The sequence below is a fragment of the Bufo bufo genome, chromosome 4, assembly GCF_905171765.1.
Source record: "Bufo bufo chromosome 4, aBufBuf1.1, whole genome shotgun sequence".
Taxonomy (NCBI): domain Eukaryota; kingdom Metazoa; phylum Chordata; class Amphibia; order Anura; family Bufonidae; genus Bufo; species Bufo bufo.
Genome location: NC_053392.1, coordinates 308,836,813 through 308,853,094, shown reverse-complemented (window position 1 = coordinate 308,853,094; position 16,282 = coordinate 308,836,813). Strand labels below are relative to the sequence as shown.

The 16,282-nt window shown below is 44.6% G+C and overlaps 1 protein-coding gene across 2 annotated transcripts in view; it reads left to right on the top strand.

Annotated features, from left to right (window-relative positions):
- MDN1 (midasin AAA ATPase 1) overlaps positions 1-16,282 on the top strand; it is a 315,164-nt gene that overhangs the window by 118,795 nt on the left and 180,087 nt on the right. For both annotated transcript variants that reach the window (XM_040428764.1, XM_040428763.1), the window contains exons 33-40: positions 4,249-4,378; positions 5,002-5,229; positions 9,833-10,030; positions 12,929-13,137; positions 14,574-14,696; positions 14,819-15,016; positions 15,555-15,662; positions 15,883-16,071. In XM_040428764.1, the coding sequence (XP_040284698.1) occupies positions 4,249-4,378; positions 5,002-5,229; positions 9,833-10,030; positions 12,929-13,137; positions 14,574-14,696; positions 14,819-15,016; positions 15,555-15,662; positions 15,883-16,071 (1,383 nt within the window). The remainder of the gene's footprint in view (positions 1-4,248; positions 4,379-5,001; positions 5,230-9,832; positions 10,031-12,928; positions 13,138-14,573; positions 14,697-14,818; positions 15,017-15,554; positions 15,663-15,882; positions 16,072-16,282) is intronic.

Genomic DNA, 16,282 nt, shown 5'->3' with positions numbered 1-16,282 from the left:
TTAGTAGGGATCGACCGATATTGATTTTTTAGGGCCGATACCGATAATTTGTGAACTTTCAGGCCGATAGCCGATAATTTATACCGATATTCTGGGAATTTTCATTTTTGAAAAAAAAAAAATTCCTACACAAATCTGCTGAAAATTAATATGTTTATTGTTAACGTGTATTTTTTTTATTTTTTTTGTTAATCTTTTTCATTTATACTTAATATTTTGGTGTTTTTTTTTTTTTTTTTTTACTAAATTTTAGCCCCCTTAGGGACTAGAACCCTTGTCCTATTCACCCTGATAGATCTCGATCAGGGTGAATAGGAGCTCACACTGTCCCTGCTGCCCTGTGCTTTGTGCACACAGCAGCAGGGAGCTGAACATGGCAGCCAGGGCTTCAATAGCGTCCTGGCTGCCATGGTAACCGATCGGAGCCCCAGGATTACACTGCTGGGGCTCCGATCGGAGGAGCAGGGGAGAGGGGATCCTGTGGCCACTGCCACCAATGATTAATACTGGGTGGGGGGGCGCACTGCGCCACCAATGGTTTTAATACTGGAATTGGGGTGGGGGGCGCACTGCGCCTCCAATGATTAATACTGGGGGGCTTGGGGGGGGGGGCGCACTGCGCCACCAATGAAGAGAAATCTCTCATTCATTCATATACAGGAGGCGGGAGTTGGCTGCAGAATTACATAGCCGGCTCCCGACCTCTATGAGCCGTAGCTGCGATCTGCGGCACCTGAGGGGTTAACTACCGCAGATCACAGCTATTGCTCATAGAGGTCGGGAGTCGGCTATGTGATTCTGCAGCCAGCTCCCGCTTCCTGTATATGAATGAGAGAGTTATCTTCATTGGTGGCGCAGTGGCCATAACCCCTCCCCTTGTCCTCCTTCCTCTCATTGGCGGCAGCAGCAGCACAGGGGAGGGAGACACTGATTCCTTCTCCCCTGTGCTGCTGAGGGAACACGGAGAGCGCTGACAGCAGCGCGATCTGTGTTTCCAATAAGTTATCGGAATATCGGTAAAATAAATGCCGATACCGATAACGGTCAAAATACTGAAAAAAACGATAATCGATCCCTACTAATTAGCCTCTAGTGTTGTTCCTGCTCCTAGAGGCTCCGTTCTTCCACCTTTGTCGCCTCCCTCCAAGTCCTGATTGACAGGGCCAGGCAGCGCTCGCATCTGTCTGCCAGCCTTGTGCTCTGGTGAAATCACGCGCCGTTCAGCATTTGGAGCAGGCGCGGTGAGGGAAAGACGCTCGCAGGCTGCCAGCTTCTTCACCGCTAGCTTAATAGGATAAATCTGGTGACAGAAACCCTTTACATGAAGTAGCATGCAGGTAAACAGCTGTTCAGTGAGGGGTGCGAAGAGTTGGGGCCCCCTCTAATTTGATATTGGTAACCAATATTGATAGGCCACCAATATGACTGGATAACTCCTTTTAAGATTATTTTTGTCATTTTTAACTTTTTTTTTTTTTTTAACCGTGAACCATTGCACAGGATGGTTTTACATCAAATTTTTTTTCTGCATCAGATGAGCAGTTCTTCAAAGGAAACAGTGTGAAATCCACATCAAATCGTGCAGTTTTGGTGTGCATTTATTCACAGATTTGATGTGGGAAATGGTGCCTTTGTTTTTTTTTTTTGTTTTTTTTTCTGCTGATTTTTATTTTTTTCTCTAAATTGCAATGATATTGAATAAAGGTAGACCTCAATAAGGAAGAATTTGCAAAATCTGGTAATTCTGCAACAGCAATTGTAATGTTGTGAATTAAAATATCTGCACCTCAGTTGTGTTTTTTATTATGTATAGGATTTCTTTAAGATGCCCATTCAAGAGAATAGTTTATTATAAAAACACATGGGACTGTACAGGTGATAGTATAAACACATCCTGACTGTAACAATCATATAAACATGATAGACATTAAAGGGGTTGTCCGCTTTATTAATATTGATGACCTATTCTCAGATTGGCAGGGTTCCACCTCCCGTCACCTGACTGATCCACTGTTTGAAGAGAAGGCAGCGCTCATACAAGGGCCGCTTTCTCTTTATTGTTGCGATGGCGAGCAGATAAACAATGAACAGTGTGATTGCATCTCAGTCATGCTATTCACGTAAATGAAGGCTAAAGGCTATGTACACCTTTTTGGAGTACAATTTTTATTTTATTTTTTTGATTTGCATTTAACTTTTTTTTTGTTGCTAAAAATCATATTTTCAATTGGCCTTTATTAAAAATATTGAGCTTCAGTCACAATTAGTTAACTGTTTTTCTAACTGTGTGACTAATACTTTTAATTTGTGCAGTCATTTAATAACATTTATTTCTAAATTACTGAGAGGTCATAAACGCTTATTTAAGTCATACTCTTATCAGTAAGATAAGAACTGAGCTGTAATGAGTGTTTATAAGGCCAGAGAGCAGAGATAAGGAGTCTCTGCTCCTCAGATGACGGAAAGGACAAAAAATCCAGAGGCAGCTACTACAGCATGTCAGCTCTGTACACAAAAAAGGATTCCATATTGTTAATAAAGACCAATTGAAAGTGATTTTTAGCTCACAATAGGTATAATATAATATACATAGCCTTTAAGTGATAGGATGGAACCATCTCATTGAAGTGAATGGGACGGCTTAGGTGTAATTACACCTGCTTACCGCTGCAGTTGCTATGGCGAGCAGGTAAACAAAAGAAGGCAGCGCTTGTATGAACACAGGCTTCTCTTCAAACCGCTGATCTGCTTAAGAAAAAATTGCATATCTAAAATCAAAGATTGAGGTGGGCAAGTAATGTCACGAGCACCATAGATTTCTACAAATGTCATTCGCATTGCGCATACTGCAGATTTTCCGACAGAAAATCCATACTGAACATCCGCAAAAATCCTGTATGGACAAGCCCTAAATGTCCATAGTTATGCGTGTGGTCACTTGTTAACAGTCTGCTTTTGCGATTCGCAAAACACGGATATTGTCCATGTACATTCCACATTTTGTGGAATGGTCAGCCCCTTATAGAACAGTCCTATCCTTTTCTGTAATGCGGACATGAATAGAAGTTTGAAGTGAATGGGTCCGCATTTGACCCGCAAAAAATGCAGATCAGATGCCAACCAAAAATACATTTGTGTGCATGAGCCCTAAGAGACTTAAGATTTAAAAATTGTGCTTTGAACAAACCGTTCAGCCTCATTTAATGATAATCATTTGTAGGGCTGTAATGATTAATCAAAGTTATCAATAATATTTGATAACTGGATTCGTTGTCGACTAATCCCGTTATCGAATAATCGGTCGATTCGTTGCTATGCAGGCGGGAGCGGGCGGTCAGGCAATATGCCTGCGGGTCCTTGAACTTTAAATCAGCGCATCTTTATTACCTTGCTATGAAGCTCCAGTAACAGGCAGAGCGGGCGGCGGCGTAACGTCACTCACTCATGTGACGCGCCTGCTTAATTCATAAAGTGGGCGGAGCAGGCTCGTCACGTGAGTGACGTTACGCCGCCGCCCGCTCTGCCTGTTACTGGAGCTTCATTGTCAGGTAATAAAGATGCGCTGATGTAAAGTTCAAGTAAGGGTCCATTCACACGTCCGTTGTTTCTTTCCTGATCTGTTCCGTTTTTTGCGGAACAGATCTGGACCAGATCTGGACCCATTCATTTTCAATGGGTCCTGAAAAAAAATCTGACATTGAGCTGTCCGATTTTTTTCAGGACCCATTGAAAATGAATGGGTCCAGATCTGGTCCAGATCTGTAACGCAAAAAACGGAACAGATCAGGAAAGAAACAACGGACGTGTGAATGGACCCTAAAAGTTACTGCCAGAATAGTCTACTGCTGTGAGCGGCGGGGCCGGGGTTGTTATGGGGAGGGGGAATCTGTGCACTGTTATGTGGAGGGAGATCTGTGGATGACACTGTTAAGGGGGGATCTGTGAATGACACATATAGCATAAGATGCTATGTAGTGTCATCCATAGATCTCCCCCCCCCCATAACAGTGCACAGACCCCCCTCCCCATAACAGTGCACAGACCCCTCTCCCCATAACAGTGCCATCCACAATTTGTTTTAATATTGCCTTTGAACATAATTTTTCAAGTAAAATCATATAAACCCTTTTTTTTTTTTGTCATTTTGGTGGTTTTCTTAATTAGTCGATAAAATTATCGACAACTAATCGATTATTCAAATAATCATTAGCTGCAGCACTAATCATTTGGAATGGTTTTGTTTTACAGCTTTCACCTGCCCTTCGCAACAGATTTACAGAGATTTGGTGTCCACAAAGTAATGATCGCCTTGATCTTGTAGAAATTATTAAGCACAATCTGAATCCAGAAATGTCTCTCACCTTCTCAGATGACTATGGTGGGTATCTCTCTATAAAGTGTTCAGAACAAGCATAGTAATAAAACATTCCCCTTGTTTTGTTTTAAAATGAATGTACAGATAGCCATTTGGACTCTATACTATGGAGCTGTAAAACCTGCCTTCTCTTTTGGGGGAAAAAAGCTCCATAATCCAGTCTTAATTCATAAGTGGTCTGAAATCTGATGTCCAGTAGGTTTCATGAATTTATATACAAATACACATTATTGCAGTAAAACACACAATAAAACGTTCCTATTCTAAAATACGCAACCAGTAGTTCTTAATTTCATTTTCTGCTCCCATTTTCCTCAGTAATTACTTGCAAATATTTGTGATCACTGCGGATGAATCCCTTTATTTTCTCATAAATAATACTGCCCGTTCCTTATGGCTTTCACATTCTGGAAATTCCTAGGTTGCCCTAGCATGAATTGCTTTTCATACTCCTCCCCACGATGGCTCAGTGATGTTGACTTAAGGAGATTGGTGGTCAACTTTTGCTGCATCCAGTGAAGGGTCATCTTGGCCTTATGTTTTTGATCAACCTTCATTCCTGAAAGGATATGTATTGTAGTGAAATGTTTGATGTTATCACTAAATTTTGGTAATTCTTTCTTCAGGTGCTGTTTTAGCGGATGTGATCATGGATTTTATTGAATGGTTGACAAACCAAGAATTTGGTCGTTGTTGCATTTTCAGTATTCGAGATATACTTTCCTGGGTGAACTTTATGAATGTCACTATAAAAAATGACATATCAGTGGCTCAGTATGAAGGAACTAACCTCGATACCATCGCAGCTTTTATACATGCAGCTTGCCTTGTGTACATCGATGGCTTGGGATCAGGTAGATATGCTGGCTTTCAGGGGCATGTATATTGTAATATAAACTTTGTTTTGAAAACTTTTCTTATCCTATGAATGTAGTCATCAATATCAATAAAGCTTGTTTTATGCAAAAAAAAATACTTTGTAATAATTGTAATTCTGCTTGCTAATCTGAAACAGAATTACTTTGTCTATTACAAAATTACGTTCTTTCATGACTAAGCAGCTTAGGGCTCTTTCACACTTGCGTTGTTGTGTCCCGGCATAGAGTTCCATCGTCGGGGTTCTATGCCGGAAGAATCCTGATCAGGATTATCCCCATGCATTCTGAATGGAGAGAAATCCGTTCAGGATGCATCAGGATGTCTTCAGTTCCAGAACGGAACGTTTTTTGGCCGGAGAAAATTTAGCTTTTTCTGAATGGTTACCATGGCTGCCAGGACACTAAAGTCCTGTTTGCCATGGTAAAGTGTAGTGGGGAGCAGTATACTTACCGTCCGTGCGGCTCCCAGGGCGCTTCAGAATGTTGTCAGGGCGCCCCACGCGCATGGATGACGTGATCGCATGGATCACGTCATCCATGCGCATGGGGCGCTCTGACGTTATTCTGGAGCGCCCCGGGAGCCGCACGGACGGTAAGTATACTGCTCCCCCGCTCCCCACTACTACTATGGCAACCAGGACTTTAATAGCATCCTGGGTGCCATAGTAACACTGAACGCATTTTGAAGACTGATCCGTCTTCAAATGCTTTCAGTTCACTTGCGGTGTTACGGATCCGGCGGGCACTTCCGGCAAATGGAGTACACGACGGATCCGGACAACGCAAGTGTGAAAGAGGCCTAAAAGGGCATCTGTCAGATTTGTACCCATGAAACTCGCTGACCTGTTGTATGTGCACTTGGTAGCTGAAGGCATCTGTGTTGGTCCCATGTTCATATGTGCCCATCATTGCTAAGAAAAATGTTTTAATATATGCAAATGAGCCTCTAGGGATATTGCTGTTAAGCCTAGAGGCTATTTTCTGCAACTGCTGCGCCCTCTTGGGACAGGGTCAGGCATGGTGATTATTTCACTGCCTGGCCCGGTCAATCAAATTGCAGAGGGTGCAGCGGTTGCTGTTGCTGTAAAGGCTCATTTTCATATATTAAAACATAATTTCTTGACCATTTTTCTTGGGGGACACAGAAGACCTTGACTTTCGTATAGCTCAGCTCTCTAGGAGGCGTGACACTAAGTGAAAACTGTTAAGCCCCTCCTCCAGCAGCTATACCCTCAGCCTGGAGAGAGAGACTGCCAGTTTTTGTTTAGTGTCCAAGGAGGCAAGACACTCCCTGCTCTGCAGGGCTGTTTTCTCCTTGTTGTTTAAATTTAGATTTTTACTTTTTTCTTTTTCTTAATAGACCGCTCTGTTTCTCCCGGGGTTGAGCTGCGGCAGTGCCGGTCACCCGCACTGCTGCCTCCCCCACAGAAGGCAAGGTGGACCAGGGCAGCCTAGCTCCCCTGCATCCCGCCAGCGCAAGGGTCGCCCGCACGCCAAGTCCCTCTTCCAGCGTCCTGCCACTGGTGCCAGTATCTGAAGGGGTGACCCTGCTGGAACGGACCGGGGGTGAAGACTGCTGATGGTGAGAGAGTGGCTTCTCCAGCCCATACTTGTTTCTCTTGGGATACGATGCTTGCCACAAGCCTTGCACTCTTCTCTGAGGAGATCATTCTGCTTCCACCTGACCCAGACGGCTCTACTTGCTCTCTACTGCACCGAGCTTGGCGGTACTCGTTCTCGGGTTTGGATTGTATATTGTGGTTCCCTTGTGATGGTACCCACCATGTTTGTTGGCCCTTCCACCTGGGGAGTGTTCGTGGTTCCTAGATGCATAACCATTCGTCCTCCCACGGCATTGCTTCCCTGCGCAAGCGGTCACATGGACGAGAGTGCTGTCTGCAGCGCCCCTCGAATTTTACGTTGGCTCTGGCGGGACTGCGGTTCCCTCACCTACTACCATTTCCTCCTCTTCGGATGCAGTGTGGTTTGAGTCCTTCCTATTGGCACCCTCTGCGCTTCAGTTCTGCTCTGCTACCAGGTTTGGGCCGCTCTTCTCGGGAAGGTCACCCAACTTCTCTTGGGTGCTCGATTATCCAGGTCCGGGGGACCTCCACTTTGGGTTCTTCAGGGTATTCGCCTTCTGCGAGGCGGTGAGCCGGGCGTCTCACAGAGTAGCGTGTGTTCTGCCTTTGAACTGTCCTACTATGACTTCCCTGTTACCCACTCCTCCTTTCGGTTGGAGGGTGTTATGCCGGCCTCTGTCTCGACTGCTTTTTCTCGCCGGCTCTGTTTTGGCTCCCGCTCGGGGCATATTACTCAAATGTGGCTTCTGCCCCGGCCAGGCTTCAGAGGCTGTTCCTTCACTGCCCTCCCCTCTGGGGAGAGCATGGTTGTTCACTTGGATGGTTCCGGTGTTCCTTGTGGCCTCGTACCGTCTCCCTCGTTCACATTGGCTGTACTAGCTGTGCGCCCATTTACCGGGTCTACCGCGTTCTGTCCTCCCGCTTGGGTGCAGATTGCGTTTTCCATTCTAGGCGATGGTCCTGCTGTAGACTTACCTTCTCGGTAACTTGGGAGGACTACCCTTCGGTCAAGATTGTCCTTAGATCTCCCATACCGGGACTATATAACCCCTTCCTCTGGTGGCAACATCGACATGGACTTTAGCCTGTCTTGTCCTGGCATCTGTCGGATGCTGGGCGGACCCTTTCGGTTCCTTCCGTCTGTCCTTCTGCTCCCCCACTCCGGGTGGATACGGGACAACGTTGCTCGGGGGCCGACGGGACCAGTTTTGCCGGTGTTTTCTGCCCGTGTTACTGATCTGCGCCTGATCACATTGGGTTTTTTACTGCTTGCCCTGGCGATTCCAGCAGGCACGCTAGTGTTCGCTCCCGGCCATGCTTCGTCCAGGATCTATTATCGGACTTAGAGTTCTTACCTGAGGTTCTGTGTGAAGCTGGGCATTCCCCCACTCTGCCCTTCTCTCCCCATGGTTTTGTCCTTCTCCAGTCCGGCCTGGACCTGGGACTGGGACTCTGTTCCTTGAAGGGTCAAGTGTCAGCGCTGTCCATCCTCTTCCAGCGTTCCCTGGCCCCTCTTGGTCCTGTCAATACCTTCTTCCAAGGAGTGGCTCATTGTTTTCTGTGTACCGTCCCCCGGTACCGCCCTGGGAACTACATACTGAGATCTCGGCGCTCCAAGCTTTCTCTTGGAGCCGTTACAGAAGTTCTCTCTACTCCTTCTGTCCTGTACGGTTGTGTTTCTGTAGCCATCGTGTCTCTCAGACGGGTGTCTGAATGGCGACCCTTCTTGTTCTGAGCCTTCTGTCCTTCCTCAGGACAGGCCTGTTCTCCATCCCGTCCCTTCCTTCCTTCTCAAGGTGGTAGCCTCTTTGAGATGAAAGGCAGATATCGTCCTCCCCTTCCCACCCCCGGGAACGGACACTTCAACGATTGGACGTTGTTGGGCCTTGCAGTTTTACTTGGAGATCACCGTCTCTTGTCGACGCTCAGACTCTTGTGTTTCCAGGAGGTCCGCGCAAAGGTTTGACGGCCTCCAGGGTGGCTTTTCCCCGCTTCATCAGAATGGCTATTGCTGAGGTTACCGCACCAAAGGCAGGGTTCCGCCTTCGGTGTCACCGTTCATTTCACCAGAGCGGTCGGTGCATCCTGGGCTGGAGACATTGGGCTTCGGCCGCGCAATTGTGCAAGGCGGCCACCGGTCTTCCTTGCACGCCTTACCAAGTTCTACAGTGTGCATACTCGGTCTTCGGCGGATGCTGCCTTGGGCCGCCTGGGTTTGCAGGCGGCGGTTCCTTGATGCCTTCGGGTGCTTTGCCTTGGAGCTGTGGTCCCCCCCCTCTGGTACTGCTCTCGGACGTCCCAAGGTCTTCTGTGTCCCCCAAGGAAAATGGGCGAGAAAACAAGATTTTTGTATAACTTACCAGTGAAATATTTCTCGCTCTTCCTTGGGGGACACAGCACCCACCCATTCATTGTTTTTTTCTACACGGTTTCCGGACTTGGTTTACCCCGTTGGGTAGTTGGCTTGTTGGTTCCACTTGTTGGACATTGCCTTTTCTCACTACTTGGACACGCAACTGGCAGTCTCTCTCTCCAGGCTGAGGGTATAGCTGCTGGAGGAGGGGCTTAACAGTTTTCACTTAGTGTGTCACGCCTCCTAGGGAGCTGAGCTATACCAAAGTCAAGGTCTTCTGTGTCCCCCAAGGAAGAGCGAGAAAGATTTTACTGGTAAGTTATACAAAAATCTTGTTTTTTCTCAGCAATGCGGGCAGAAATGAACATTGGATCAACACAGATGCCTAAAGCTGCCAAGTGCACATGCAACAGGTCACCTAGTTTCACAGGTGCAAATCTGGTGACAGATATTACTAACTTTAGGACTGTACAGAAAAAAAAAAAGGGAACACAGTCTAGAATTCATAATGTGGGGCAGATTTACAAAAGAAAATGCCCTAGACTTTGGGGTGGGCGGCCCAAAAGTGTTTGAAAGCTGGGTAATCCCTTTTAAGCCTTCTACTTTAAGCTTTCATTGCATCTGTTAACTTCCTTCTTTGTAGGAACTACCTTTTGTTCCGCTGCTTCTGCAATTTCTGCCAGACAACAATGTATGCGTTTTTTACATGAGAAGCTCTCTGCTATTGTCCCAATTACTGAGGATGTGCAATTAGACCTACAAATGTATGAGAAATCTAAAAAGCGGAAGATAAATTCATTGGAAAACTTGTTTGGAATCCACCCCTTCTACATAACTAGAGGTAAATGACATGTTAAAGCTGTTGCAGTAATTTAAATACCAGGATTTTCTGGGATGTAAGAATATAGTTTAACTTCCCAACAGTCACATCAAAACTGGAAAGACCTTCCCAAAAATGCAATTTTTTTATTGTAGATTTTGAATTCATGTCTCAAATATAGTTTAACAACACAGGTGACTGAAGTGCCTTTTCTTTTCTTTTTTTTTAAAGAGGACCTTTCATCGGTCCAAACATTGTAAGATAACTATCCGGACATGTAGAGCTGCGCCCCGGGATCTCACTGCACTTACTGTTTTTCCGGGGCGCCGCTCCGTTCTCCCGCTATGTCCCCTGGTATTTTTGCTGACTTGGTAACACTGGGAGCAGCCTGCATTTTTTCTCCTGGGCGTTCCTTCTCCCAGGCTGTAGCGCTGTCCAATCGCAGCGCAGAGCTGAAAAGAAGTCGTTCGGCAAAAATCAAGCCCTAACACAACTTCATAGAAAGAGAAATAAAAAAGTTCATGGGTCTTAAACTCACTTGGACCCATTTCTAAGAGCTGTAACTTGGTCTTGTTTAAAAACGTAGGTTTTTAGATTATTTACTGCAAAGCAAGACCAAAATTGTGGCTGTAGCTTAACCCCTTCCCGACACTTGACGTACTATTACGTCATGGAAGCCACTGCGTTCCCACAATTTGACGTAATAGTACGTCATGGTGATCCGGTGGGCACCAATTTTTCTGATATGCTAATTAAGCCTCAAGGTGCCCAGAGGGGCGTTATTACTCTCCTCTAGTGCCCAGTAACGCCCCCCTGCAGTGCCCAGCCCGCCTTTCTTCCAAGCCCAGCACGCCTCTTAAGAAATGAATTTACTCACACATCCTTTCCGAACAGCACCACCCCCTCCACTACATCGTGTAATTTATTCACCCCACCCTCCTTGCGTCCTCCTTTCTTGGCCTCCGAAATCCTGCGCAGCCGCAGTATCGCTGACTGCCTGTGCCTGTACGATACTCCTGGTCCTGAGGGCAACAGCGCTCTGATTACGTCACTGGGCTCAGCGCATGCCCAGTGACACTATTGAGGCTGTTGCCCTCAGGATCAGGAGTATCGTACAGGCGCAGTGCGCCCCCCCTCCGTCCCCAGTATTAATCATTGGCGGCAGTGGCCACAGGGTCGCCCTCCCCCTCCTCCCCCCCCATCATTGGTTGCAGTGGGCAGTGCGCCCCCCCTCCCTTCCCAGTATTAATCATTGGTGGCAGTGGCCACAGGGTCCCCCTCCCATCATTGGTGGCAGTGGGCAGTTCCGATCGGAGTCCCAGCAGTGTAATGCTGGGGCTCTGATCGGTTACCATGGCAGCCAAGACGCTACTGAAGTCCTGGCTGCCATGGTATGTTAGTGAGCAGCATTATACTCACGTGCGCTGTGGCCGCCGGGAGCTCCTTCTGTCTGTGCGGCACATTGCTAATGCTATAAGCATTACACTGCTGGGACTCCGATCGGAACTGCCCACTGCCACCAATGATGGGAGGGGGAGGGGGACCCTGTGACCACTGCCACCAATGATTAATACTGGGAAGGGAGGGGGGGGGGGGGGGCGGCGCACTGCCCACTGCCACCAATGAAGAGTCAGACTGAAGAACAGTCCCGGAACCCGATCTCTGAGAGGACGCTGTGATCCGCGCAATTAACAAGTACTCTGCAAATGTCCAGTATCGGTTCATGCTGGGGCGGGTGGCCGCGGACGCAGATTTAGAAGCGGTCAGCGCACATGACCGCTTCTATGATGTCATAAAATACAGCGGTAATTAGGAAACAGCGATATCACCATATCGCAGTTTTTTTTAATACCGAGGTATATCCTGATACCGGTATATCGCCAAACCCTATGTAGGGGTGCATCAAGGGGCCTTCAAATTGGACATGGCATCTAAAAACCAGTTCAGCTAAATCTGCCTTCCAAAATCCATATGGCGTTCCTTTCCTTCTGCGCCCTGCCATGTGGCTATACAGCAGTTTACGACCACCTTTGGGGTGTTCCTGTAACTGCAGAATCAGAGTATTGTTTGGCTGTTAACCCTTGCTTTCCTACTGGTAAAAATGGATTAAAATGTAAATTCTGCCAAAAAAGTTAAATTCTGAAATTTCTTCTCCATTTTCCATTAATTCTTGTGGAACACCTAAAGGGTTAACAAAGTTTGTAAAATCAGTTTTGAATTCCTTGAGGGGTGTAGTTTCTAAATGGGGTCATTTATGGGTGGCTTCTATTATGTAAGCCCCACAAAGTGACTTCAGACATGAACTGGTACTTAAGTAGTGTGTTTTTGAAGATTTGCTTCTAAACTTCTAAGCCTTCTAAAGTCATCAAAAATAAAATGTAATTTTCAAAGTGACCCAAACATGAAGTAGACATATGGGAAATGTTAAGAAATAACTATTATAGGAGGTCTCACTATCTATTTTAAAAGTAGAGAAATAGAAATTTTGGTAAATTTGGGACCATCATAAAGTACAGTGTGTCTCGAGAAAATGATCTCAGAATGGCTTTGATAAATAAGTGTTCCAAAGCTACTACCACATAAAGTGACACGTGTCAGAGTTGCAAAAAATGGCCTGGGCAGAAGAGTGAAAACTGGCCTGGGGTAGAAGGGGTTAATGACAGGCCCCCCCCCTTCTGCACCTACAGCACTAAATGGTGTTTGTTCAAAACTGTATTGTCTGGGATGATCAATGAGGAAGGAGCAGAAGAGTTAAATATCTTAATTGCTTTTTTTAAACTGTGTTTCTGCTTTTCTCACAATTATTTTTTTCAAGCTGTATTTCATAACGCCTTCATTATGATTTTATTAATTTTACAGTTGGTTTTTGAATCTAGTGCTATATAAAAAGCCTGTTGGGTGTGTTAACTTTGTTTTAAGGTCCTGTATTTCATGAAGAATCTTTGACTGAATATGCACTTGATTCTGAAACCACATCAATGAATGCACAGAGGCTACTGCGAGCAATGCAACTCAACAAACCCATCTTATTAGAGGGTTCCCCAGGTGTTGGAAAGACCAGCCTTGTCACTGCATTGGCCAAAGCTTCTGGAAATCATCTTGTTCGGATAAACCTTTCTGAGCAAACGGTATAGTTCTTTGAATATTTGCCATGTCCTAAAGATGTCAATTGTTCACAATATTTTAACTAGGTTTGAATTAGCAGTATTTCAAGAACTGGTTACAGTATATGTCAGTTTTTTGTTATGTTACTGCTGTAGACTAATACGTTGGTCAGCAGTTTATATAGCATTCCTAATGTGGATGTTTTTAATATGCCACAATCTATACTTTGCATTGTCAGCTGCTGTACATTAAAGTGATGTGTACAATGTAATTTCAAGATGTTTGGTAGCTTAAAGCATCATCCCTGCAATATCTAATCCAGGGGAACTAAGTGCCCTAGGTTCTAGATGTGTGTTATGTTTTGATGCTTTATTTTTAGGATTATTAAAAACGGACATTTACCAATGGTCATGCTACAGATTGCCCTGGCTTCTGGTTTTTGAATTGGTAGAAAGCATAGGCGATTCCCTCTTCATACGTACATACAGACCCGCACTATCAATATAATGAAGGAAGAAGAAATCATTTTTAAACTTACCCGTATTTTCCGCCCATAAGACGCACCTAGGTTTTAGAGGGGGACAATATGAAAAAAATATTTTTCATTACACCTGAGGTCAGACCCCCAATGTTAATCAGACCTCAGCTGACAGCCCCAATAAGACCTCAGATCAGACCCCAATGTGAATGACCCCCATTCAGACCTCGGATATCAGCCCCCCAGCAGCCTCATATCAGCCCCTCTTCAGCCCCCAGTGCCCCCATCAGCCTAACAAAAAAACGTACCATTCCTGCTCCTGTTGCCGCCGCTCCTCACCACCCCCACTCGGTAGTCCTCTTGTACAGTCTGCTGTGTGGGCACGCACAGTGTGAGGTCACAGCGCGGCCTCACACTGTGCGCTGAGGACCAGGAAGTAAGCGGTGAGTATAGCGCTTTCAGCGCTTTCCGGCCCTGACAGAACCTCGAGTCGCCTTGATTAGGGTGTGCCCAGGCACACCCCGTGCGCGCGCCTATGGTAGAAAGATAGTTCAGGTCATGCTTGTTACTTTGTGATATGATACATAGTTAATATGGTTGAAAAAAGACATAAGTTCATCAAGTTCACATGATTATGGAATGTAGAAGCCCCATGTAATGTAAATACCCACCTTATTTTTAATCCTGCAATGAACTGGATCATTTCATTGGAGAATGGCACATTATTGGAATTCTGGTAGTCCAAGACAAGTTGTGGTATTTCATACATGTTTACAGGAGCTTTTAATAACCAGTTATAGTTATTATATTTGTGAAGTAAATTGTCCTATTTTAGTGTGAAAAATTTTGCAGACTAAAATCTGTAAAATGTTTTAGCCGTTAGGTGGTGCCAGTAGTGTTGTTTCGGTGTATACATTTTTAAAAGTAATTTTACTAGAAATTTCAGCTACTAACTTAATTTAATATTTTTTTTTACTGAAGGATGTAACAGATTTATTTGGCACTGATCTTCCTATTGAGGGAGGAAAAGGTGGAGAATTTGCTTGGCGTGATGGACCACTTCTTTCAGCTTTAAAGGCTGGGCATTGGGTTGTACTGGATGAAGTAAGTTTTGTTACTCTTACAGCCTTTTACGATACTGCTCAAATTTGTCAAAATGTAAGATCTGCAATAAGTCATGCATAGTGGTATCTACTTATTTATTTATTTTTATATTATTTTACCAGCTTAATCTGGCATCTCAATCTGTACTGGAAGGGCTTAATGCTTGCTTTGACCATCGTGCTGAGGTGTACATTCCAGAACTTGGCATGCACTTTCAGGTGCAACATGAAAAAACAAAGATATTTGGATGCCAGAACCCTTTCCGTCAAGGAGGTGGTCGAAAAGGGCTTCCACGATCTTTTTTAAACAGGTTCACACAGGTTTGTTGTTTTTTATATTTACTTTTTTTTTTATAATTCCTACTGGTCTCCAGTTACTGTTCCCATCTTCACACACAGAAAATGGCAGCAAACGCGTACTCAACCAATCACTGGTTTTATCTTGCCTGGCAACTCTCTTTTAATTATTAGCATTTTGTAGTAATCCACTTACAATTACCATTTATCATGCAACTGACCAAACGGAGAACTCAGTCAGCAATACATAAAAATGCTTCTATTAATTTAATATCACAAGTGCATTTGTGCAAATAGATGTATTCCATCAAAATTCACTCTGCAGTGCTCAGTGACAAATAGTCCGGTTAGAGCATACCTTAATTCATGTAGAGTAGATGAAATTGAATATATACACACATACGGTGTTCACTAATATATCATTCCCATTAACAATGTCAGTTATGGACGAATGACAGAACTTTCTCTCAATATAATTTACAGAAAATATTCCTTAGGTCATATTGTATAAGGTAAAATGTACTGTGTTAACATGCTTCATTTGTTTTTTTGTGCCTTTTAGGTTTTTGTGGATCAGCTATCGCCATCTGACATGCAGTTCATAGCCAATTCTCTTTTTCCTACCTTGGGTGAAGAAATAATTGGGAAAATTGTAGCATTTAATAACCAGGTATGTCTAATTTGTTATTTTTTTTAATTTTATGGCAGATGGTGGCAGTGCATTTAGTTTGATGCTTCAATAGGTCCATACTGCTGAATTTAGCTCATGAACTGTTGATAGGTTGGTAAACAAAATAAATTTTTTCTCTGATCTGCCTACTGCACTGCAAGCCATCCACTGTGGCTTTTGTCGCCAAAATGATACACATTAAGCCTTGCCCTTGCTTTAGATTGACTTGGAAGTTATGGCTGAGAGAAAATGGGGTCAGAAAGGAGGACCGTGGGAGTTCAATTTGAGAGATCTGTTTCGGTGGTGTCATCTTATGTTGCACGATCAGTCACCTGAAAGTTATGATCCATCCCAGCATGTTTTACTGGTATACGGAGAGCGGCTGAGGGCTAAAGAGGATCGACAAAAGGTTAGTATAAGCAGTCATGAAAAATGGCTGGGTGAACCAGATGGTTTGCACAGGTTTAGACAAAGCTGCTGTCAAATGTTTGCTGCTGCTATTTTTGTTAGAAGCTTGACTCATGTTCAGTCTGGTAGTCCTTACATTTTTAGGTAGCATATTTAGAAGTGTCATCTATAAGGTTTTTTTTTTTAGTCACGAAATAGAAACGGTAAAAAAA